Source organism: Pogoniulus pusillus, chromosome 19 (assembly GCF_015220805.1).
Source record: "Pogoniulus pusillus isolate bPogPus1 chromosome 19, bPogPus1.pri, whole genome shotgun sequence".
In the NCBI taxonomy this organism is placed as follows: Eukaryota; Metazoa; Chordata; class Aves; order Piciformes; family Lybiidae; genus Pogoniulus; species Pogoniulus pusillus.
The window spans coordinates 11,096,968-11,120,210 of NC_087282.1; the positions used below are offsets into that span (position 1 = coordinate 11,096,968).

Here is a 23,243-nt window from a genome sequence, read left to right on the forward strand (position 1 = left end):
TTTTACTTAAGAGGCTTTAATGCCAAAAATGTCCTCTTCTGCCTTTAATGATGATCCCAAACATTATCAGGGGCATGGAGCCTCCTGCTGCTCTGATCTTTCCCATGTGCTTCAGATCAGCATCTGCTGGTCTTTTTCTCCCTGGAAACCCATTTCTGTGTGACCCTCACATATCCATAAGGGTATTCCTGAGTGCTTTCCCAGCCTGAGCAGTTGATATCACTGCTGTTAGTGAACCCAGGAAGCCTCCTGTTCACTGGAGCTGCTCTCCAGCTTCCCTTCCTCTTCAGGGCAGCATCCAAGAGTGACTGTTCTCTTGTTCTTTGTCTGTGCCTTCCATGTATTCACGTCAGTCCTTCAAAGGAGGCTCCTGCAGTTCCACCAGCGATCCTGCCACGAGGACATGCATATTCATGGGCACGAAGCTGTGGTGTTTTTTACACCTTGAAAGGAGTTTTGCTCATTTTGGCTTCAAAGCCAGTGGAAGTGAGGTGTCCTGCCAGCTGCAGTCCCACTCCTGATGGGTGTCTGAGAGCCCTTCCTCAGCTGCAGGCCAGGGTGACTTTGCAGGCTGTGTTTTCTCGTGGGCTGATCAATGTGGAGCTGTTGTCATTGGCTTTGTCCTGTAGTCACTCCTTTGTGCTCAGAATAGGTCCTCCAGGTGCTCAGCGTGTTCTGGTTTCTCATCCTGTCTCCACCTCTGAGGCTGTTAGCCCACACTGTGGGATGTGATTCCTACCAAGTCCTTGGAAGTCACTGCCTTTCAAGGGTGATGTGTGGAACTGCTGCCTGACCCCACCAGAAAAAACACCAGGACATGGCAGGGACACAGCTGCAGGGCTGGTTCCCTCCAGCCCCTTCGTCCTCCTGCACACAGAGTGGTTGGGGCTGGAAGGGACCACGGCTGGGACTGCTGCTGGCGCTGCTGGACCCTTCAGCGTGATCCTTCCCTGCATGTGGGCTCAGGGGTGGTGAACATGAGGAAGTTTCACAGAAGGTCAGGGGCTGGAAGGGACCTCCAAAGCTCATCCAGTCCAACCTCCCTGCCAGAGCAGGGTCACTTAGACCAGATCACACAGGAACACGTCCAGGCAGGTCTTGAATATCTCCAGAGAGGGAGACTCTGCAACCCCCCTGGGCAGCCTGTTCCAGTGTTCTGTCACCCTCACAGGAGAAAAATTCCTCCTTCTGCTTCCATGAAACTTCCTATGCCTCAACTTCCACCCACTGTGCCTTGTCCCATCACTGGGCATCATCATTTTTTCACTAGCAGCCCTTCATACCCTTGGGAACTGGAGCTGCTGGTGGTACCTACCACAAGGCACCAGAACAGGACCTCCCTGACCTCCTGAGGCTGGCTGAGTAGAAACTAGAAAATCACTCACTAGAGGAGAACTCCTGGAAAAAGGTATTGCTCAAGGCAGTGGGAATCTTTTCCTTCCACTGTCCTTTGAAAGGAATGAAGACAAGTGGTGGAAGATACAAAATCAGCTCAGGACTCACCGTGGTTTGATGTACAAATGTGGCCACTTGAATGAGGTGTCTGAAAAATCACTTTCTTCTGAGCAGCCTGAGCTGGGGAGTGAGGGCTCAAGAGTGCCTGAAATAGGACAGCTCAAAGCAGCAGATAGTGGTGAGATGGCTCCAGGAATGGAAACCAGCTTTTGGATTTAATGAAATATTGAAACAGTTTCCAGCAGTGCAGCAGCGATGCCCAAAATCTGCAGCAGCATCCAGCGGGAGCGGAGCTGCTCGGGAGAGATGAAAGGATGGATGCAAGCATCCCAGTGTGCTGGGGTTGGAAGGGACCTCTAGACATCATCCAGCCCAACCCACTGCTAAAGAAGGGTCACCCACACGTGCCCTTCCCAGGTAGGGTGCTGGTGGATGGCAGCTGGGGACCTGTTCTCCTGCCGCTCTGCAGCGACAAAGGTCATGGCAGGCACTGGGTGTGTGGGGAAGCGTTGTTGGCAGCTGGCTTGGCTTTGGGACGTGGCACTGGGTGCACATCTGGTTTGTGTTTGTGAAACGTGGAGGCAGCAGGGCCGGCCTGTGCCTGCTGTTGGCAGCAGTGACAAACGAGCAGGGGTGCTGACAAAGCCCTGAATCCATCAGTGAGAGTGGACATGAGCCAGCTCTGGCTGCCTCTGCATGGGGATAATGGGGGACAGCTGCTCCTGCAGTAAGGCAGAGCCAGATGACCCCTCTCGAGCCCTCTCACCCATGGACCAGCCCTGAAGCTGGCTCCAAGTTAAAGTTGGCACAGACTTGCAGCAGCCAAAGCTCCCACTTGTTCCAGCAGCCTTTGCACACCTGTGTCTGAGGCTTTCTCCAGCGACAGGGCACTCCAGGTCCTCCTGTCCCACTCACAGGAGTTCCCACTGGTGGAAAAAACCTGGGGCTTGCATGATTCAAAGCCCGTGGGAGTTGGATCCTCAACACCAAAAGCAGGTCTGTGTGATGCTCCTGAGTGGCTTGGTGGGGGGACCAAGAGGTCCCTCAGCCTGCTCAGGGCTCAAAGGCTGCTCTGCTTCTCTCCCTGCCCTCCATCCACAGCCGGGCAGCATGAGAGCACATCAGCTGCAACTTCAAAGCTCTCAGCGTGACCTGGGGCTCTCATCAGTGCTTTAAGGATGGGTGTCAGGAGGATGGGGCCAGTCTTTTGTCAGTGATGCCCAGTGACAAAGGGTAACAGGCACAAACTGGAACGTAAGAAGCTCTGTCTAAACATGAGGAGGAACCCCTGTAATTTAAGGGTGATGGAGCACTGGAACAGGCTGCCCAGAGAAGTGGTGAAGTCTCCATCTCTGAAGACATTCAAAACCCACCTGCATGTGTGCCTGTGTGACCTTTTCTAGGTGACCCTGGCTTGGCAGGGGAGTTGGACTTCTTGACCTCCAGAGGTCCCTTCCAACCCCTATCACTGTGTGATTGTGTGAGCTGGCAAGAAGGGGGATGGTGAGCAGGGGAGGTTTTGGGTGCTGTGTTCAGATGGTGTGTGATGATGTGGGGCTGTGAGGAAGGAGGGTGGCAGGAGCAGCTGCAGCTGGCTCAGTTGCTGTCGATGCTACATCATGCAGAGCACTTCCCACTTACAGAGGACACCCTGGGTCTGGTTCCATCTCTCCAGCCTCTCTTCACCCACCCATGGCTTCAGTGCACAGGCTGGCAAGCAAGCTGGAGGATTTCAGGCTGGGTGTCTTTTCAGGAGTGGGTGTTCTGCTGGGGCTTCCTGATGGGGGAAGACCTCTTGGCTGAGCAGCCTCATGTTGCGTTTGTGTGGAGCAGGACCATGTCCTTGATGGAGCCTTGATGAAAGCCTTGGGCTACAAATCCTATCCAAAGAAGAACAAAACACTGCAGGGATCCTCCTCCAGCCCTGGAGTTTTAAATATTGATGGGATATCACTTTCCCAGCACTTGGGGCAAGAGGCAGTGAGCACTTTGCCATCAAACTCTTCCTTTTAGTGTGGTTAATGGAGCCGCAGCATCACCTGAATTATTGATAGCCCAAACCACAAGTCCACAGAGTGTCCACAGACACCACAGCCCTTCTGAGGGCTCTTCCTTCCTGTTCCCTGGATCCTCTTCTGATCCAGGAACATCTCATCTTCTGGTGCCAAGCAAACTAGGGATCCCTGCACTGCGATCCACCAGCAGGATCTGCTCCCACAGCAAAAGTGGAGCTTGAAAGGGAAGCGCAGGCAGCTTGTGGTGGTGACCACAACCTTCTCCTAGGGCTTTTCATCTCTGAAACTGGTGGAGGATGGATGGAGGTAGCAGGCTGGAAGTGTCAGAGGTTTACTTGGCACTGGCAAGCTTTCTGCTAGCCACTGGAGCAATATGGCTCCTTGTCCTCATCAGGAGGTGGAGGAAGGGAAGGGCTGATCTCAGGTGGGAAGCAGCAGATTCACCCAGGTTTCGGTAGCCTTGGGCAGACCCATAGGAGCTGAGAGGATTTCCCAGAGGCTGCCCATTACTGGCTGCCTGTGCCAGGCCAACTGTCTTGGTCTGGAGCCACCACATTGCTCTCCTGACCTTTGCCTGTCCTGCTCTGGCAGGAGTGGTTTGGCAAGGAGAGAAGTTCATCTCCATGGTTCAATAGGCTCTTATTTGGCTTCCTGACCGCATGTGAAACAAAACTGGTGATGAAAATACCTGTGCTGGCTTCTTTCCCAGTGGGAACACGAGGAGCAGCATGCTTAGGCTCTCCTCCCCTGTCAGAGGCTCCAGCAGCAGAGAGTGGTTTGAGAAACTGAGATGCTCCTGGGGTTTTCCAGCTGCTTGTGTAGTTTTCCAGGGGACACAGGAGGAACTCAGCTTTGCTACAGGAGCACAGCCCACCTCAGCTTCTCAAACCATCGCCAAAGGAGCAGCAAAGGACAGACCTCCCCATGCTGTCCTCTCTGACTGGTGACCTCCTTGGGCCACTACAATGCTGAACTCAGTGGTTCCCTGTCCTGGGCTCAAGCACTCCCACAACCTACCAGTGTGGGCAGGAGCTGCCTAGAAACCCAAGAGCCTTTGCCCCAAGTCATTCAAGTTGTCACTCCTTCAGGCAGTGTGTTGGGTGGCAAATGTTCTGGTTGCTAACGTGGGGCTGGGGACAGCCCTCCAGCTTTGCTGATGGTCTTCTTTCCTCTCTTTCTCCTCTCCATGTCTGGACTCACAGCAAACCCTGGAGACAAATCTCACCAACCTGGTTAAACGCAACAGTGAACTGGAGAACCAGATGGCCAAGCTGATACAGATCTGCCAGCAAGTGGAGGTTGGTGAGAGCAGCCAGGGGACCTAGTGGGTGATGGGGACAGTGCACTGGGAAGCTTCCAGCAGGAGCAATGGGATGTATGGGCTTGCTCCAGTGTCCTTTTTCTAGGGGCTGCCCTGGGAGCAGAGGTGGAGGTGTGGTGGGAAGCATCACTGATGCTGAGGGGTTCTGACCAACTGAGTTGTTTCAGAGTTTAGTCCCAAATGGTGAAGGACATAAGGATGGTTCCTGGAGGTCTATAGAGTCTGAGGGTGGCACGGCTGGGAGCCACTGGGAAGAGGCACTATCTGCTGGGCTGGCTGAGGGAAGGAGGACCTATTATGTGAGGCTAGCAGTGGTGTTTGGTGGAAGCCTGGGTGATGCCAAGGGTGCAAACACAGCTCTCAGGGAGGGGGAATGGAAATGTTTCTTTCCTCATTATCTCCTGCTTTGGGCATGGTTTTGCAGCTCCTGTTCCCTCTGGAGATTTCTGCTCTGGGAGCTGTTGAAGCAAACTAGTTAATCCCTGCAGAGATTTTGCATATCCAAGTGTTGGGTGCTCCAGGAGAGCCCAGAATTGCTGGTGGTGCCTGTGGAGCAGTGCTAGAGCAGTGGCCATGGCCATGATGGCAGGCCCAGCTGTCCTCACCCTGGCACAGGAAGGCAGTTAAGGTCACTACCTGCAACTTGTAGCAAAGCCACACTTGCTAGGGGAGGTGTGGAGCTGTCACAGGGTCCTTTGGGGTTCCAGGCTGCTCATGCAGCACTAACAAACCTCCCTGCTGGTTAGGGCCAGTTTTGTCCCCTCCAGTTCATCCCCAGTCCAGGGCCAGCCTCACCCTGTGGCAGTGTGGGTAGATTCTTCCCCAGCCCCTCAGTGCAGACAGGGACTTCATCCCCATCCCTGCCATGAGAGCAGCTTACCCTCACAGGGCATGGCTGGTGCCAGCAGCTCATCTTCATCCCTACCTTCTCCTCCTCCCAGATGTGCTCACTCTTCCCCCTTTGTCCTCCCTGCTGCTGCTGGGTCCTGCATCAGGATCCTGGAGGGGGGCAGCAGTGCTTGGTCTGGAGCCAGCAGCAGGTGGGAGAGTCTTTGTAGGGAGGATTAGGGACAGTGCTGGAGGAGGACAAGACCTCTAATCCTGCTGGAGAAGGGCAGCCCTTGACTGCCCTGCTGTGACCACTTGACCTATGAAACTCTCTGTGTGCAATCAGCCATCTCCTGCTTGCATCATCAGCCAGGGAAGGGACTCACAGATTCATGGAGCGAGTCAGGTTGGAAGGGACCTTAAAGCTCATCTAGTTCCAGCATCCCCCCGCCACGAGCAGGGACACCTCCCACTAAACCAGATTGCTCAAGGCCTCATCCATCTGGGTCTTGAGGACCAAGGTGGGCTGAGGAGCAGGAAAGCCTGTGCCTGCAGGCTCCTGGGCCATGTGGTGCCCTGCAGAGCACCAGCAGGAGGATGGTTGGAGCCTCGCTGCCGTTCCAGAGTGCGTGTTCCAATTAATAGCAAATTAATCTGCAGCTTTGTTTACTGAAGTGGTACATGGAGAGAGGCTGTCCAATTAGCTCTCCTTTAATGGGCTATTGATGTTTTTTGGTTGCTGAGTTAAGCAGTAGCTCCACGAGCCAGCACCAGAAGAACAAATCCATCAGGCTGCTGCCAGGGTCACTGCTGTGGGTCTGGGAGGCGTTTGCTGGCTCCTGAGCAAAGGCAAAGGCACCTCAGCCCTTGCTGGGGGTGGGAGGGATGCTGCTGGTGTGAGCTGTGGGAACTGCTGGGCTCAGGGCCCAGTGTGCCTGTCCTAACACTCAGTGCCTCTGCTGCTGCTGGCCAGGTGAACACAGCCATGCACGAGGCCAAGCTGATGGAGGAGTGCGATGAGCTGATGGAGATCATCCGGCAGCGCAAGCAGGTCATCGCCGTCAAGATCAAGGAGACCAAGGTAAAGCAATCACAGGACCAAGGGCTGGAGCACAGCCCTGTGAGGAGAGGCTGAGGCACCTGAGGTGTTATGGTCTGGTGAAGAGAAGACTTAGAGGGGATCTAATCAATGTGTATAAGTATCTGAGGGCTGGGGGTTAAGAAGGAAAGGACAAACTCGTCTCAGTTACACCCTGTGGTACAGGCTGGGGAGAGAGTGGCTGGAAAGCAGCCATGCAGAGAGGGACCTGGGGGTACTGGTCAACAGCTGACTGAACATGAGCCAGCAGTGTGCCCAGGTGGCCAAGAAAGCCAATGGAATCCTGGGCTGTTTCTGGAATTGTGGCCAGCAGGACCAGGGAAGTCCTTCTGCCCATGTAACTCAGTGCTGCTCAGGCCACACCTTGAGTCCTGTGTCCAGTTCTGGGCCCCTCAATTAAAGGAAGACGTTGAGGTGCTGGAACGTGTCCAGAGAAGGGCACCAAGGCTGGTGAGGGGCCTGGAGCACAGCCCTGTGAGGAGAGGCTGAGGGAGCTGGGGGTGTGCAGCCTGCAGCAGAGGAGGCTCAGGGCAGAGCTCATTGCTGGCTACAACTACCTGAAAGGAGGTTGTAGCCAGGTGGGATTGGTCTCTTCTCCCAGGCACCCAGTGACAGAACAAGGGGACACAGTCTCAAACTGCACCAGGGTAGGTTCAGGTTGGATGTTAGGAGGAAGCTCTTCATGGTAAGAGTGATTGGCATTGGAATGGACTTCTCTCAGAGGTGGTGGAGTCACCATCCCTTGAGGTGTTTAAAAGGAGACTGGATAAGGCATTTAGTGCCATGGTTTAGTTCATTAGAAGGTGTTAGGTGATAGGTTGGACTCGATGATCTTGAAGGTCTTTTCCAACCTAATTAATCCTGTGATTCCCTGGCAAGGGGCAATGGGTATAAACTTCAGGACAAGAAGTTCCACCTCGACATGAGGAAGAACTTCTTTACTGTAAGGGTCACAGACCACTGAACAGGCTCCCCAGAGAGGTTGTGGAGTCTTCTTCTCTGGAGACTTTCAAGCCTTGTCTGGATGTGTTCCTGTGTGACCTGCACTAGATTCTGTGGTCCTGCTCTGGCAGTGGGGGTTGGACTGGATGATCTATGGAGGTCCCTTCCAACCCCTAACATCCTGTGATATCCTGTGACCATGGAAGAGACCTTTCAGATCGTGGAGTTGAACCATTCAGAGCCTCAGAGAATGACAGAATCAGAGGAAAAGACCTCTAAGATGATCAGGTCAAACCTTCTACTCAGCACCTCCGTGGCCACTAGACCATGCCCCAGAGTGCCACATCTACTTTTTGAACAGGTAACCCAGCACTGCCAGGTCACCACTAAACCACATCCCTCAGCACCACAGCAGGAGGCTGAGCACCAAAGGAGGGACCAGGGCTCATGTGTCCAGAGTTCAAGGGTCCCCTCCTGCACCCATGCAGTGGATGCTGCTGGGCCTGCCCTTTCTCTGTGGGCACAGCCCATCAGCTGGGCAGCCTGTGATGCAGGAATGGCCCAGCCACACTCAGAGGGCTGCTGGTGGCCTGTGTGGCCTTGTCCATAGAAGAATTGCTCTGGGCACCTGTTGGTGCACACAACTTCATCTCCCCACAACCCCACTCAGTATGGGAGTCCAAGTGTCCCTCGCTGACGCTGTCCCCAGAGCTCTTCCCCCAAGGACAAGGTGTGTGCTGGACATGGCTGGAGGAGGGACAAGGGACATCATCATCATATGATGTTTGGTGGCTTTGCTTGGACACCCTCCCTGGGACTCTAACATTGTGGTGCTAACTTGGGATGAAAACTGCAGCTCCACCTGAGCCCTGTGCTGCAGCAGGGGAGGGGCCACACGCTCTGCAGCGTAGCTGGGGGTGAGCTGGGTCCTCACTCTTTAATTTGGGGGTGCTTGGACCCTTCCTCTGGTGGTGCCAGGCATTTTCCTGCTGCTTTTGTGTGCTGAGGAGAGGCTGGAGGGATCTGTTGTAGCTCTGAGGAGTGCCCACTCTGCTCTCTAATGTCCACAGATCAGCCCTTTGCCTTTCTTTCCGAGCCTGAAGGCAATTTCTGGTCCAGCTCTGCACCCACCCTGGTGCTGATGGCTGAGCTGGCAGCAGCATCACCATGGAGGCAGGGCTTTTGCAGGCAGAAGTTTGGGAGCAGGTTCTGCTGGGTGTGCTTACACAGGACAGCCAGCCCTGCTCTGGGACACCCTGGGGAAGCTTGAACATTCCTGGGTTTCTCCCAGCCACTTCAGGGAACATATTTTATGTAACTCTGCCTTCTGCTGGTCCATCTGTCTGTCTGCCTCTCACTTCCCACCCCCTCCCCTGGCGTCTTCTGACCACGCTGTCCAGTTACAGCCCTACTTGGCAGGGAGCTGGAAGGCTCAAAGATGTTATTTTCCTCCAGCTTGGCAGCTGGGTGAGGAGAGTGCCCTGAGTAGTGCCCACAACCTTCAGCAGAAGCAACACTTGGCTGCTGATAAAGTGCTAGGGTAGGAGCAGCCAGGTTGTGCCTCTGGAGCTGCAGTGGGCGATGGGTGTGTGGGGGGGGTGGTACTGGCAGCACTGGCTTTGGATTCCAAAGCAACCTGAGAACTGGAACAAGGCTCTTTGATGGTGAAATCAGGCTGGGTTGGCAGCAGTGCCCCTCTGTGCCCCCTGGTGCTGGCTGTGGGGTGTGGGCACTCTTCCTCTGTTGCTTTCACACTTCTGAGCTATGATTTCCAGGTGTGAGGGGAAGCAGCTTCTCTTGCAGACATGAGCACTGGGGAGCTTGAGAAGCTTGAGAGGAGGAAGTGCCAAGCTCTGTGACTGCCACGTGAGCAGCCTTGCTTTGCTGCCAGGCCACCTGATGGCTTCCTGCATGTTCCTGCTGTTGGTCCTGACACATGGCCCAGCAGATGCATGGCAGCCTGAACACAGTGGCACAAGGTGCCAGCCCTGGTCCTGAGGAGGGAAATTTGTGGCAGAAAAATGCCAAGGCAGTGGTTTGTCTCCAGCCAGAGTGTGGTATTGAGAGGACTGAGCTACTCCATCCCAAGGTGCTGTGGTAGCTGTGAGATGGAGCTCCTATGCCCCATGAGGCAGTGAGAGGACAGGAAGGAGCAGAGCAGCAGCCTGAAGGCTGTGTTGCCATGGATGGGAGTGAAGGGGCCCAGAGGGTGATGTGCCATACTTCTGGACAGTGCTCCCTTGATGCAGGGAAGCTGTGCCTGTCCTGTAGGTGTCTTTGATTCCAGCAACCCTACCAAAGAGCTCTTCCTGGATGCATCACACAAGTGTCTTTGGAAACCCACCAGAGGTCAGATGTTGAGGAGCCCACGTGCAGCTCTGGGCTGGGCTCACACCTTGCAGGGGTCAGGTTTGTGTTCTGCCAGAACTCAGGTGCCACCAGCCGTGAGACTGGGTAGCACCCTGTGACCTACATGCCATCTGGGGGGCTGGGGGAGTGACCCAGGAGGCAGAGAGAAATCATCAGGGAGGATGTGAGAGGAGGAGGGAAGCAGCAGCTAGGCTGCCCTGAAGAGCTCTCTGCCATGGTGTGGATCCGGCCAGTGGCTGCCAGCACCCACATCACCTGTGCAGGGCACCACAGATGCCAGCCTCACAGCCCAGCCCAGCTGGCCTCAAGCCAGGCCATCTGCATCTGCTTCCCTTTGCCTAGGACTGGTGCTGCAGGATGGGCACCACAGCTTCTAGGAACGACTGTGACAGGGGCAGAGGCTCTCCTCCCTGCCTGAGACCCACAGGCTCTCCAGAGCTCCCCATCCCTCCCACGGGACAAGCTTTGCCTCCTCTTCCTCGTTCTGCTGATGTTTGTTCCCTGCCAAGCCTTGCCATAGGATGCATGATCCATCAGCCCATCGCTCCCTGTGTGACACCCTTTGGGGTGGTTCCTGCTGGCCAAGCTGAGCCCCTGCTCCCCCTGGCATGTGCCCACGGTCTTGGTGAAGGCAGGGTCCCAAGGCAGTCATGTTTGAGCCTGACCTTGCTGGGAGTGGGCCAGAGGAGTTTGGATTTAGAGGTGGTCGCTGTGTCTCAGGAGGGGAAAACACCTCCCTGAGCTCCTTGGTGCTCTGAAGGGTGCAGAGGTGCCAGCTCTGCTGCCCCAAGGGAGGCTGTGGGTTTGGGGCTGGTTTTGGGACAGTAAATCTCACAGAATGGGTGTTTGAGTCTGGCAGGTGGGATGGATGGATGGATGGATGGATGGATGGATGGATGGATGGATGGATGGATGGATAGATGGATGGGTGGATGGACGGACAGTTGGAGCAGGGAGGTGCTGAGGGCATCCTCACCTTGGATGGGCGATGTCCTCACTGGTGCTGGCCCTTCAATGGATGCTTCCCAAGAGGTGCTTCACCCTGGGTGTCCTTTGGGCAGCTGGCTGGAGGATGCTCAGGTGTCCTCACCTTGCTGCAGTTTCACCCCAGGGTCCCCTCCTGCTGCATGGCTGGTGCTGGAGTGGGTGTAGCCAAGTGGGTGCCATGCTGGTCCTATGGGGCTTTACAACTGTCACCCAGCCATGTGGCAGGGGTGGGATGGAAGGCCTGAGGTATTTCACAGTATCACACAGTATCACAGTATCATCAGGGTTGGATTTCCATCGGGAAGATGTCACTGTTTTTTGCTTGTCACTGAAGTTGGTGAGAGCATGACCTAGGTTGCCCAGTGAGGTGGGAAATGCCCCATCCCTGGAATCATTTCAGGCCAGGTTGTCTGCAGCTCTGAGCAACCTGCTGTAGTTGCAGATGTCCCTTCTGGCTGCACAGGGGTTGGACTGGATGACATCTAAAGGTCACTTCAACCCAAACCATTCCATGATTCCCAGTTGCAACCAAAATTTAACACAGAGGTGGTTGCAGCTCCCCTTCCCTAGAGTCTTTAGGGACGTTTCTGTGCCATTCCACCGCTCCTTGCTTCCCCTGTGCTTGCCAAGCTGCGGGGTGGTTTCTGAGCAGCTTTGCTCCCCTGGCAGGTGATGAAGCTGCGGAAGCTGGCCCAGCAGGTCGCCAACTGCCGGCAGTGTCTGGAGCGCTCCACGGTCCTCATCAACCAGGCCGAGCACATCCTGAAGGAGAACGACCACGCACGCTTCCTGCAGACAGCCAGGAACGTGGCAGAGAGGTGAGTGCCACACGTGCCTGGGACACCAAGCCAGGCAGACACCTTGGACATCCACACTTGGGTGTGACTGGAGTGATCTCCTGGCTGCAGGTGCCTCCCAGGACACTCTGTCCTCCCTCTTGCACTCTTCCAATGTCCTGCCCTCAAATAACTCCAGGGTGGGGTGTGCCACCAATTCTCTCCCTTAAAGGACTGGAGGTCCATGGCATGTCCTAATAGAGCTGAATGTCTGCTGTGGGAGCAGGCTGTTGTTTTCTGGAGCGTGGGGTGGTGGAAATGCTCTTCTGAAGTGAGCTCAGGGGGCAGTCAGGGTTGGGACCCTCAAGGGTGGAGCCCCACTGCCTCCCTGGGGAGCTGTCTTGGGGCAGGACCAGGGGATAGTTGATGTGGACCCATGCGTGATGTCTCCACTGCTGGTGGCCTCCTCTTCCCTTCCAGGGTCGCCATGGCAACTGCATCCTCCCAGGTTCTGATCCCAGATATCAATTTTAATGATGCCTTCGAGAACTTCGCTTTGGATTTCTCCAGAGAGAAGAAGTTGCTGGAGGGTCTGGATTATCTCACTGGTGAGTGCCCCCCAGGGTTATCTCACTGGTGAGTGCCCCTCAGGATTATCTCACTGGTGAGTGCCCCTCAAAATTATCTCACTAGTGAGTACCTCCTAGGATTATCTCACTGGTGAGAGCCCCCCAGGATTATCTCACCAGTGAGAGTCCCCCAAAATTATCTCACTAGTGAGTGCCTCCTAGGATTATCTCACTGGTGAGTGCCCTCTAGGATTATCTCACTGGTGAGAGCCCCCCAAAATTATCTCACTAGTGAGTGCCTCCTAGGATTATCTCACTGGTGAGTGCCCTCTAGGATTATCTCACTGGTGAGAGTCCCCCAAAATTATCTCACTAGTGAGTACCTCCTAGGATTATCTCACTGGTAAGTGCCCTCTAGGATTATCTCACTGGTGAGTGCCTCCTAGGATTATCTCACTGGTGAGTGCCCCCCAAAATTATCTCACTGGTGAGTGCCTCTTAGGATTATCTCACTGGCAAGTGCCCTTTAGAGCTGCCCTCTCCCCTGCATCCCCCTGAGCACTGGCAGGTCAGAAATGGGTGTCTCCAGGACCTGGGGAGAAGGCTGATGGCCATAAGGATCCAAGGGGTGGGTGACAGGGAGGGGAAAGTGAATTCACCACTTGTTGCTCTGCTGATGTGCTGCCAGAGCTGCTGGGGGCGGCAGGGGAAGCCCTTGTACAGCACATCCAAGCACACTGCCTCTGGGCATTTTGTAACCACAGTAAAAAGTTTAATCACAGCCACAGACTGAATTGGGTTGGAAGGGACCCTCGAAAGTCATCTTGTCCATCCTGTTTGAAAAAGAGGAGGCTGAGGGTGGACCTCATTACTGTCTACAGCTACCTGAAGGGACATTGTGGAGAGGATGCTGCTGCTCTTCTCACAGGGAACTGGAGACAGAACAAGAGTGAATGGCCTCAAGCTGAGACTGAGTAGGTTTGGATTGGACATTAGGAAAAGGTTTTTCCACAGAGGGAGTGGTCAGGCACTGGAATGAGGTGCTCAGGGAGGTGGTTGAGTCACCCTGGATGTGTTTAAGGGTCACTTGAATGAGCTGCTTGGAGATATGGTTTAAGGTGAACCTTCTAGAGTAGGGTTATAGGTTGGACTTGGTGATCCTGAGGAGCTTTGCCAGCCTGGGTGTTTCTGTGATGGTCCAACCCCTCCTGCAGTCATCAGGGACACCTTCAACCAGATCAGGCTGCACAAGGCCACACCAAGTCTGATCTCGAATGTCTCCAGGGATGGGGCCTCAACCACATCCCTGGGCGACCTGTTCCAGCGTTTCACCACTCTTAACTTCCTCCTAAGGTCCAACCCAAACCTACCCTGCTCCAGATTCAAACCGCTGCCCCTCAGCCTATCACCACAGGCCCTTCTGAACGGTGGGGAACAGGGAAAATGAGGCAGTTGCTTGTGTGGAGAGACTCTGCTCCCCCACGAGCCTGGTGCCCCCCCTGAGGGAGCACAGCAGCTGTAGGTGTGCTGAGGGGACTGACAGGTGTTGTCCGCGGTGTCCGCAGCGCCCAACCCGCCGTCGGTGCGCGAGGAGCTGTGCACGGCCTCCCACGACACCATCACCGTCCACTGGCTGTCGGAGGACGAGTTCAGTGTCAGCTCCTACGAGCTGCAGTACACCATCTTCACCGGCCAGGCCAACTTCATCAGTAAGTCACTCCCTGCGGCGCCGGCGGGGGGAGAGCACAGCAAGGGGCACCGCTGGGGGCTGGAACCGAACCAGTGCAGGGCAACCCTGTACCGGGGCTCTGTGGCTGAGTTGTTTTGCTTGGTGTCTGCAGCCTCTGGCTTGGTGTGATGGTTTGAGGTTTGGTTTACAATGGTATATTAAGAAAGAAAACTGGCTAGGGCTGGGTGCTAGGTTGGACTGGATGATCTTGGAGGTCTCTTTCAACCTGGTTGATTCTATAACAGAGGGTTACCTGCCTAACCCCTTGCTCTTATGGAATCACCCAGACTAGACTCAGCTGGCTGGGAGTCAAGGGATGAAGCTTTACATCCACAGCTTAGCACCACCTACAAGCAGATATTGACAATATATACAGCTATAGACAGACATAGACAAGTTGAAAGTGATACAGAGACACAAGACCCCTCCCAGAAACCAGAATCCCCAGGAGGGGCTCCCAGACACCCTTCCACCTTCTTTCCACCCCTCTACCTTATCCCAGAGTTTGCCTTACCTGCAAGGTGAGATTGGAGGATCAGCAAGGGGGGTTAGAAGCAGAAGGATTAGTTACACAGAAGCAGCTCAGGGTACCTCCTGCGACAGAGGCACACACACACTGACTCTCCTGCTCTGTCTTATCTGTGTTTTGTCTTCCTGCTTTTATACATCTCAGCGAGGCTGTGAGTGAAGAAGATGTCACCACTGTTTCCTTTTCACAGCCTAGAATCTAATTCCTCATTAAAATACTCCAGTTTGCCTCAAACTAGCACACTTGGTGAAGCAGTTGGTCCGTCACAGGTTTCTCGTCCATCTCGCAGCTCTGAGCTGGACCTCTGCCAGGGTGTCCAGGCAGGTGGCTGCTGATTGGATGTGATTCACACCCTCCAGAACCATACTGAGGCAGGGCTCCAGGTCATTTCTCCTGAAATTAACTGCCCTAGCTAATTAATTTTCCACACTGCCACGGAAGGGACATGAGGACCGAGGTTGGCTCTCACAGATGGTCTGTGGTGGTACCTAGTCAGACAGTGAGGACCCTGCAGCCCAAGTCACGGCAGCCAGCTCCTCTTAGAGGAGCCTGGGCTGTGTGGTGCTCAGTTTTACATGCTATGGGATCTTTTATCTCTGCCTTTTCCCCAAAACTGGAGGCATTTCATGTCCTGGAGGAGAGCTAATCCGTGGGCTAGGTCACAGGAGAGAATCCAGGGGCACTGCTGGTTTCATAGGAGGAGAAATATGGGAGAACCAAACAGAGCTTCCAATTGGTCTACCCTGAGAAAGAGAGCAGCATCTCCACGGCGTGGCTCCTGCAAGAAAGGTTTATTCTTAGTTTTTCTTCATGCCACTGTGGTGGGAAGTGCTGACAAAAAGCTTCAGGGTGGACTTCTTGGGCTGCTGTGAGTTTATGTTCCCAGTCAGGAGATCTCAGTGCTGGAAGCACTGTGTCACGGCACAGGAAGGCTGTGGAATGCACTTTAAAGCCTGCAGGAAGCTGCTGGAGAAAGTTTCTGCTGATGACTTTCAGAGCTGATGAAATGTCCTGCCCCAAGTGTGGCCCTGCTCTGGAAAACAAGGTGATTTATTTGCCCTTGGTCAGAGGTTAGCCAAATGTGTCCTGCTCAGCATTCCTCTCCACCTCCAGCCTACAGCACCTTGGCTCCAGCATTTTGTTCTTCTGTGACAGCCTGGGAGAGCTCAGCAGCCAAACTGGCTCTGTTCTTAGGTGGCCACCATCCTCCATCTGGCCTGCACCTGCCAGCTGAGGAAGAGACATGGACCACGGACCATGCCAGCACTGAGTTCTTTAGGTTGGGAGGGACCTGAAGGTCTTTCCACCAACTTTTTTAAGTCACACTGGCTTAGAGCTCAGTCAGTGTTGCTCAGGGCTTGCTTCTTGAACATCAACCCTCTCTAAGGCTGGAGTGTCCCCAGCTCTCAGGGCCGTCCTTCAGTGCTTGCCCTTCCTCAGCCAAGAGAAGCATTTCCTTATCTAGCCAGGATTTCCCCTGCTGCAACTTGTGCCCTTGCCCTGGGGCTGCCCTTGGGGAAGGGTCTGGCTTGCACCCGCCCCCACACACCACTCTGGGCACACAGCTTCACCTCAGATCCATCCAGGGGCTTGGAAGTTAGTCACCTACCCCTCTTTGGGGATTGTGTGGGTTAGGCACAGGCATTGAAAAGGTGAAGGGTATGGGAGCCATAGGGCTGATGGATAGCAAGAGCAGGTCTGGAGGAAAGCCCCAAGGGGCACAGACCAGGAATGCCCTGATGTCTCTGGTAGCTCTTCCTGGATTGTTCCTTGGAACAGCACAGCCAGGTCTGTGCAGTGAGAGTGCTTGAGTCCTGCCAAACTCATGCGTGAGGAGACCCTGGGAAGAGTGCACCAGAGCAGGAGGCCTTTCATGCCAGGAAACACCTGGTCAGCCAGCACACAGCTGCCTGGTGGAAACCATCCCTCCGTGCTGCCTGGATGGAAATCCAGGAGCTTGGCAGGAGCTGGATGATTTTATGGAGGATGAGAGCTGCAGCAAAAAGCATCTCTTAAGCTTTGGCAAGGAGAGGAGGCCCTCAGTCTTCAAGGACTGCAGTGCCTTCTTGGTTGTTTTTGGAAAGAAACCTGCCTGGGAGCCAGTTCATTCCCTGACTGTTGTCTCCCAGCCACCTTGTCCCTTCCAAGGAAGAAGCTGAAGCTGGTCCATGTCTGCAGAGAGGTGACACCTCCCAGTGCTCAGCTGAGAGCTCCATGCTGCACTGGAAGCAGCTCTGTGTGGACACATTGGGTCACATCTGCTTTAGTTTCCACTTCAGAGAGCATTGCCCTGCTCCCCTGGGCCACCTCCACCTGTGCTTCAGACCAAATCCAGGCTGACAGCGACTGCAGCCTGCTCTTGTCCTGTGGCTGAGCAAGCCACTGGAGATGCAGAACCACCCTGCTGCCAGCCCAGGAGCTGTGGGGTGTTCCACAGACATGTGCTGGTGGCAGGAGCCTGGATGTCCCCTACCAGTCACCCTGAGGTCACAACCTTCTCCTCACGTGTCATCTCACCCTTCTCCTCCACAATGGCTGGATCCAAGCAGCCTCCAGATGCTGCTTCTGAGCCTCCTCCTCATCCTCCTTGCCATATGAAACACTTCCTGAAGAGGAGTCCAGGTTCCCAAGCGTTCTCCCAGCATCCATCTGACACTGACCATGTCTCTGTGAGCTGCTGGGGTTCATCACCTCTGGACATCTTCCTGCAGGTGCCCCTAGCTCTCAGCTGCTGGTAGATCAGCCTGAGTGACCACGGTTGGTGGAGTCTGCTCTAGCAGCACTTGGTCACTGTGTTCTGCCCTTTCCTGTGAGTAAATCCTTCCCCTATCTCCCACCCCACAGGTCTATACAACTCCATGGACAGCTGGATGATTGTCCCCAACATCAAGCAGAACCACTACACGGTGCACGGGCTGCAGAGCGGCACCCGCTACATCTTCCTGGTGAAGGCCATCAACCAGGCGGGCAGCAGGAACAGCGAGCCCGCCCGCCTCAAGACCAACAGTAGGTGCTGCTGCCACTGCCTGCTGGCTGCTGGGACAGCAGCTCCCTGCTGCCACTGCCCTGCTGGCTGCTGGGACAGCAGCAACCTGCTGCCACTGCCCTGCTGGCTGCTGGGACAGCAGCAACCTGCTGCCACTGCCCTGCTGGCTGCTGGGACAGCAGCTCCCTGCTGCCACTGCCCTGCTGGCTGCTGGGACAGCAGCTCCCTGCTGCCACTGCCCTGCTGGCTGCTGGGACAGCAGCTCCCTGCTGCCGCTGCCCTGCTGGCTGCTGGGACAGCAGCAACCTGCTGCCGCTGCCCTGCTGGCTGCTGGGACAGCAGCTCCCTGCTGCCGCTGCCCTGCTGGCTGCTGGGACAGCAGCTCCCTGCTGCCGCTGCCCTGCTGGCTGCTGGGACAGCAGCTCCCTGCTGCCGCTGCCCTGCTGGCTGCTGGGACAGCAGCTCCCTGCTGCCGCTGCCCTGCTGGCTGCTGGGACAGCAGCAACCTGCTGCCGCTGCCCTGCTGGCTGCTGGGACAGCAGCTCCCTGCTGCCACTGCCCTGCTGGCTGCTGGGACAGCAGCTCCCTGCTGCCACTGCCCTGCTGGCTGCTGGGACAGCAGCTCCCTGCTGCCGCTGCCCTGCTGGCTGCTGGGACAGCAGCAACCTGCTGCCACTGCCCTGCCGGCTGCTGGGACGGCAGCTCCCTGGTGCCTGCTGGCTGCTGGGACAGCAGCAACCTGGTGCCCACTGGCTGCTGGGACGGCAGCTCCCTGGTGCCACTGCCCTGCTGGCTGCTGGGACGGCAGCTCCCTGGTGCCTGCTGGCTGCTGGGACAGCAGCTCCCTGGTGCCCACTGACTGCTGGGACAGCAGCTCCCTGGTGCCCACTGCCTGCTGGGACAGCAGCTCCCTGGTGCCCACTGCCTGCTGGCTGCTGGGACGGCAGCTCCCTGCTGCCACTGCCCTGCTGGCTGCTGGGACAGCATCTCCATGGGTGCTGCTCACTGCCTTGCTGGCTGCTGGAACAGCATCTCCATGGGTGCTCAGGTCCAGGGGGAGCATGGCTGAGCTGCTGCTGATGGCAGGATGGAGACCCGAGGGTCATTTATGTGCTCACCCTAGTCAGTGTTTCAGCTCCTTCCATGCCTGCAGGGATGGCTTCCAGCTACCCCACACAGTACCTGGAGCTTCTGTCAGCTCCTGCCAGCGCTTACAGGGCAGATGGGATTTGAGGGGGTCATGAAGGTCCATCTTGGTGGTGGCTTTACCTACAGGGCTTGTGGGGCTGCTGACTGGAGCCCCAGGGCACGTGGGGGGTGCATGGCTTTGATGACTGAGCCATGAGCAAATGGAAAGGTGTTGGTGTGGCTGTAGATGGGGCTGGGCAGCTGCATGCAAAGCAGACAAGAGGTTGCTCTTCCTAAGGCCCGAGGATGGCTAAGGAGGGTTAAATGTGCTTAAGGAGATCAGGGTGAGATTGGATCCAAAATCCCAGGGCAGCAGAGCTGGACCTGTCCTGGGCTTTGCAGTGTGCAGGGAGAAGAGGGAAGCCTTTGGCCTCTTCCCATGGAGGATCCACGAGCATGACAGGACTGCCTGGGGACATCACAGGAGAGACAGGAGACATGCTGAAGGGGACAGTGTCATCTCCAGGCTTCTGCTCCACACCTGCGTCTCTCCAGTGCTTGCTGAGTCGTCCCCGCCTGGGATGAGGAGAGTTCAGGGCAAATCCCGAGTTTCTGAGTGTCTGGTTTTGCAAGATTCTAACATATTTCCTCTTTTCTGTGCCAGCCTCAGCCTGCAGGGGCTGCCTGAGGCTGTTTTCTGCCCACCAGCACACTGGTGCTGGTGGTGGAAGGTGCCACCAAGTATGTCATGCTGCTCCCCCAGCCCATCCTCACTGACCATTTCCACAGCTTGTGCTTGATGGCACCGGGGTTCCTCCCTGTGTGAGTGGGTGATGAGAAGACAGCTCACACTTGTCAGCTGCTGTAACCTTGGTGGAAAGGCTGGCAGCTGGGCAGGAGATGGGCTCATTAGTGCATTTCATAGCCCTCTCTGCTCCTGGAGTGGCATCTGGAGAGGTTCTCTCATGCCAGAAGGTCTGTGTCAGGACAGGTATTGATTTCTGCAGCATTGTGCTGTCAGTGCTGGTGCTAAATCTGTCTCGGCGCCAGAGCTTGAGAGTGGTTTTGGTTTAGTGACAGGGAGGAACCTTTCTGTGCTGAGCCTGGGCCTGAGTAGATGTTGTTTAGCAGCAGGGGTCCAAAAGTGGGTGAAGGTGACAGGACACATGAACAATCCTGGCTCTGATGGTACATAAAGTGCAGGGAAAGTGAGTTTGTGGTGCTTGCCTTGGCCGTTGCCAACTGGTATTGTTCTCACATTTCTATCTCTTCCTGGCTCACACATGCCTTGGTGAGAGCTCCTAAGTTGTACAGGGTGGCCCACATCTGCATCCCATGGGAAACAGTAGTTGGATCCCCTCTGGAGGGGTGGATTTGCTGTCCAAGCCTTGGTTGGGATGCGTGGTGCAGGACCTGAGGCAGCTGAGGCTGTGCCCACTGCTAGTGAGATCCATGGTGCTTCTCAGTGCCAGAGTGCTCTCAGGAAGGGCTCAGATGGGAACAGCATCCATCTGTACCCTCTAGAACGCCCTCTGTCCCAGCCTGTGTGCTCCATACTTCCCACCTTGCCCATCACAGCACCCAGATCCTGCTTGCAGCCCTTGTGCCAGGATATGCCAGCCACAGACTGGTGCCAGGGGCTGGGCTCCGGTTGTTCACGCTGACCTCAGGAGGGGTTGTCCTGGTGAAGGGCTCTGGCCGTGTCCTGTCTGATGGAGAGAGGTATTTTTATCCTTGTTTCCTCAGAGCCTGTCTCTTTGTGTTACTGCTGGGGAAACAGCCACGGAGCTGTGGAATCAGCCCGAGGAGAGGAGCGGGAGGGTCACTTCCCGTTCCCAGCCTCACTGGCAGCCTCTCAGCTCAATTATCCAGCAAATTGGGCCCTGAGGAAGACCAGCAGGAGCTGCTCTGGTATGGGGTGGCACTTGAAAGCTCTCCAGCCTTGCTATGGGTAACGACAGGGCTTTGTGGCACCAGAAACTGAAGCTTTCCTGAGGAATCCCCAGCACTGGCTGGTGGACGTGAGCTGGTGCCCGGCAGTGGTGGTATTCATCAGTGTGAGGGAGGGCAGGTGGCTTTGGGATCTTCAGGAGGATTTCACCTGCAAGCAGGACAGCCAGTGCAGGTCAGGAAATGTTCTTGTGGCATGACACAGGCCTCACAGTTTGGTTTCAAGCCAGGGCGGAAGGTCTGCAAAGCCCTTCACAGGCAGTTCTGCTCACTGCCTGGTTCCGTGCTCCCACCTCCCTTCCAGCTCCACCAGACGTGGGCTGGACCTGGACCTTTGATCTGCTCCCACCTCACCCTGCACAGCCCAGGATGTCTTCTGCAGGTGGTGAGACCTTGTCTGGAGCAGAGAGCAGTGGCAACCCTTGAGTGTGCTCCCCATAATGTGATGGCACCTGTCCGTGTGCTGCGGGCAGGGTCTGCCAGGGGTGCCTGGGGATCTGCCCAGTGCCCCAGCGTGGCTTCTGGGGCTCACCGTTGTGACACCAGCACTTCAGGGTCTGTTCTCTCTTCCCTATGCTCTCACAGCTCTCGTTGCTGCTGCCAGGGTCTGGATCCCTTCAGGGTTCCAGGCTCTGTGCCCTTGCCTGGCTTTGGTTCACTGTACATGTTGGTGGCACCTTTGGTGCCACTTCCACCTGCAAACATCCTCCCATTGCTGCCATTTTCCATCACTGACAGAGGACAAAAGCAGCTGCTCTAGTGGGGAAGGAGGGTTTTGAAGGCAATGATGTACAATGAAGAGATCTCAGACATTTCCCAGCCCCTCACTGAAGGATCCCAGCCCTGGCTGCTCTGAAACCTGGACCCTGCTTAGGGCCACAGAGTTCCTCTCTGCATTTTCAAGTTCCACCCCTGGGCAAGCATCTGCCAAGTTCTGCTGGTACGGTGACGATGCTGACAACAAACAAACCCTACCCTCTTGTGCCTTCTTCTAACAGGTCAGCCCTTTAAGCTGGACCCCAAGATGGCTCACAAGAAGTTGAAGATCTCCAACGACGGGCTGCAGATGGAGAAGGACGAGAGCTCCCTGAAGAAGAGCCACACGCCCGAGCGGTTCAGCGGGACGGGCTGCTACGGCGCGGCAGGGAACGTCTTCCTCGACAGCGGCTGCCACTACTGGGAGGTGGTGGTGGGATCCTCCACCTGGTAAGCAGCACCCTGGGCTTCCCTTTCCCTCTCCTAGAGGCCCTCGGGTTTCCCCAGAGTTGAAGGCGACTTTTCCAAGGGTGGGGGTTGCTCCATCCCCTCTCATGCCAGCAGCTCCCTGACACAAAAGAGATGAACCCACAAAAATGCTGAAGGGAGTGGAACGTCTTCCTTATGAGGGGAGACTGAGGGAGCTGGGGCTCTTTCAGCTCATGGCTTGGGCAGATTCACTCTTATATGGGTCAAGAACTGGCTGGAGGGCTGGGCCCAGAGAGTGGTGGTGAGTGGTGCCACATCCAGTTGGCAGCTGGCACTAGTGGTGTGCCCCAGGGATCAGTGCTGGGCCCAGTCCTCTTCAATATCTTTATTGATGATCTGGACCAGGGGATTGAGTCCAGCATCAGTAAGTTTGCAGATGACACCAAGCTAGGAGCAGGTGTGGATACGTTGGAAGGTAGGAGAGCTCTGCAGAGGGACCTAGACAGGCTGGATAGGTGGGCAGAGGCCAATGGGATGAGATTTAATAAGGCCAAGTGCAGGGTTTTGCACTTTGGCCACAACAACCCCAAGCAGCTCTACAGGCTGGGGACAGAGTGGCTGAGAGCAGCCAGGCAGAGAGGGACCTGGGGGTGCTGGGAGAGAGTAGCTGAACAGGAGCCAGCAGGGTGCCCAGGTGGGCAGGAGAGCCAATGGCATCCTGGCCTAGATCAGGAACAGTGTGGCCAGTAGGACAAGGGAGGTTATTCTGCCCCTGTACTCAACACTGGTGAGGCCACACCTTGAGTGCTGTGTCCAGTTCTGAGCCCTCCCTTCTTGCTCCCAGCAGCAGCCAAGAGTGTCCTTGACCCCATTAGCACTTCAGCAGGTGACGCCAGCCTGGACTTGCCCTCAGGTCCAAGCCTTTGCCCACAAGATGCAGTGGAAGGGCTGGGACAGAGACCCAAACTGGTGCACCTGATACTACAAAGCAGTTCCTGGCTTCAGCAGCTTGCTCTGTGAGGTGTTCCTCAAGCAGTGGTTGTAGCTGGAGCTGTGCCCTAGATCTGGAGCTGTGCCCTAGATCTGGAGCTGTGCCAGTAGTTGTTTTGCTGGTGGCTGAACGCTGCAAGAGCTTCAGAGCAGGAGAGCTTTCAGATCTTCAGCAGCTCCTCAGGCTCTGCAGAAGGCTGCTCATTGAGTCAGCTGAGGCAGGGGCTCAGGGCCAGCCTGGAGGCTTGTCCTGGTGAGGCTCACACCAACATGCTTTGATCAAAGCTGAGTGAGACCTGGCAGCTCTTGGCAGCCTCCCATGCCCCCACACCTCACACTCACAGCCATTTCCTTGTGGCTTTGAGAGCAGAGTGACAGTGGTCA

General features: G+C 55.8%; 1 protein-coding gene across 4 annotated transcripts in view; it reads left to right on the plus strand.

Moving 5' to 3' along the window:
• MID2 (midline 2) overlaps positions 1-23,243 on the plus strand; it is a 79,515-nt gene that overhangs the window by 51,525 nt on the left and 4,747 nt on the right. For 3 of the 4 annotated variants that reach the window (XM_064159225.1, XM_064159226.1, XM_064159228.1), the window contains exons 3-9: positions 4,673-4,768; positions 6,593-6,700; positions 11,687-11,835; positions 12,274-12,401; positions 13,928-14,071; positions 17,465-17,626; positions 21,683-21,890. In XM_064159225.1, the coding sequence (XP_064015295.1) occupies positions 4,673-4,768; positions 6,593-6,700; positions 11,687-11,835; positions 12,274-12,401; positions 13,928-14,071; positions 17,465-17,626; positions 21,683-21,890 (995 nt within the window). Of the gene's footprint in view, positions 1-4,672; positions 4,769-6,592; positions 6,701-11,686; positions 11,836-12,273; positions 12,402-13,927; positions 14,072-17,464; positions 17,631-21,682; positions 21,891-23,243 lie in introns of those variants that run through there. The other variant, XM_064159229.1, reaches the window with a different exon arrangement.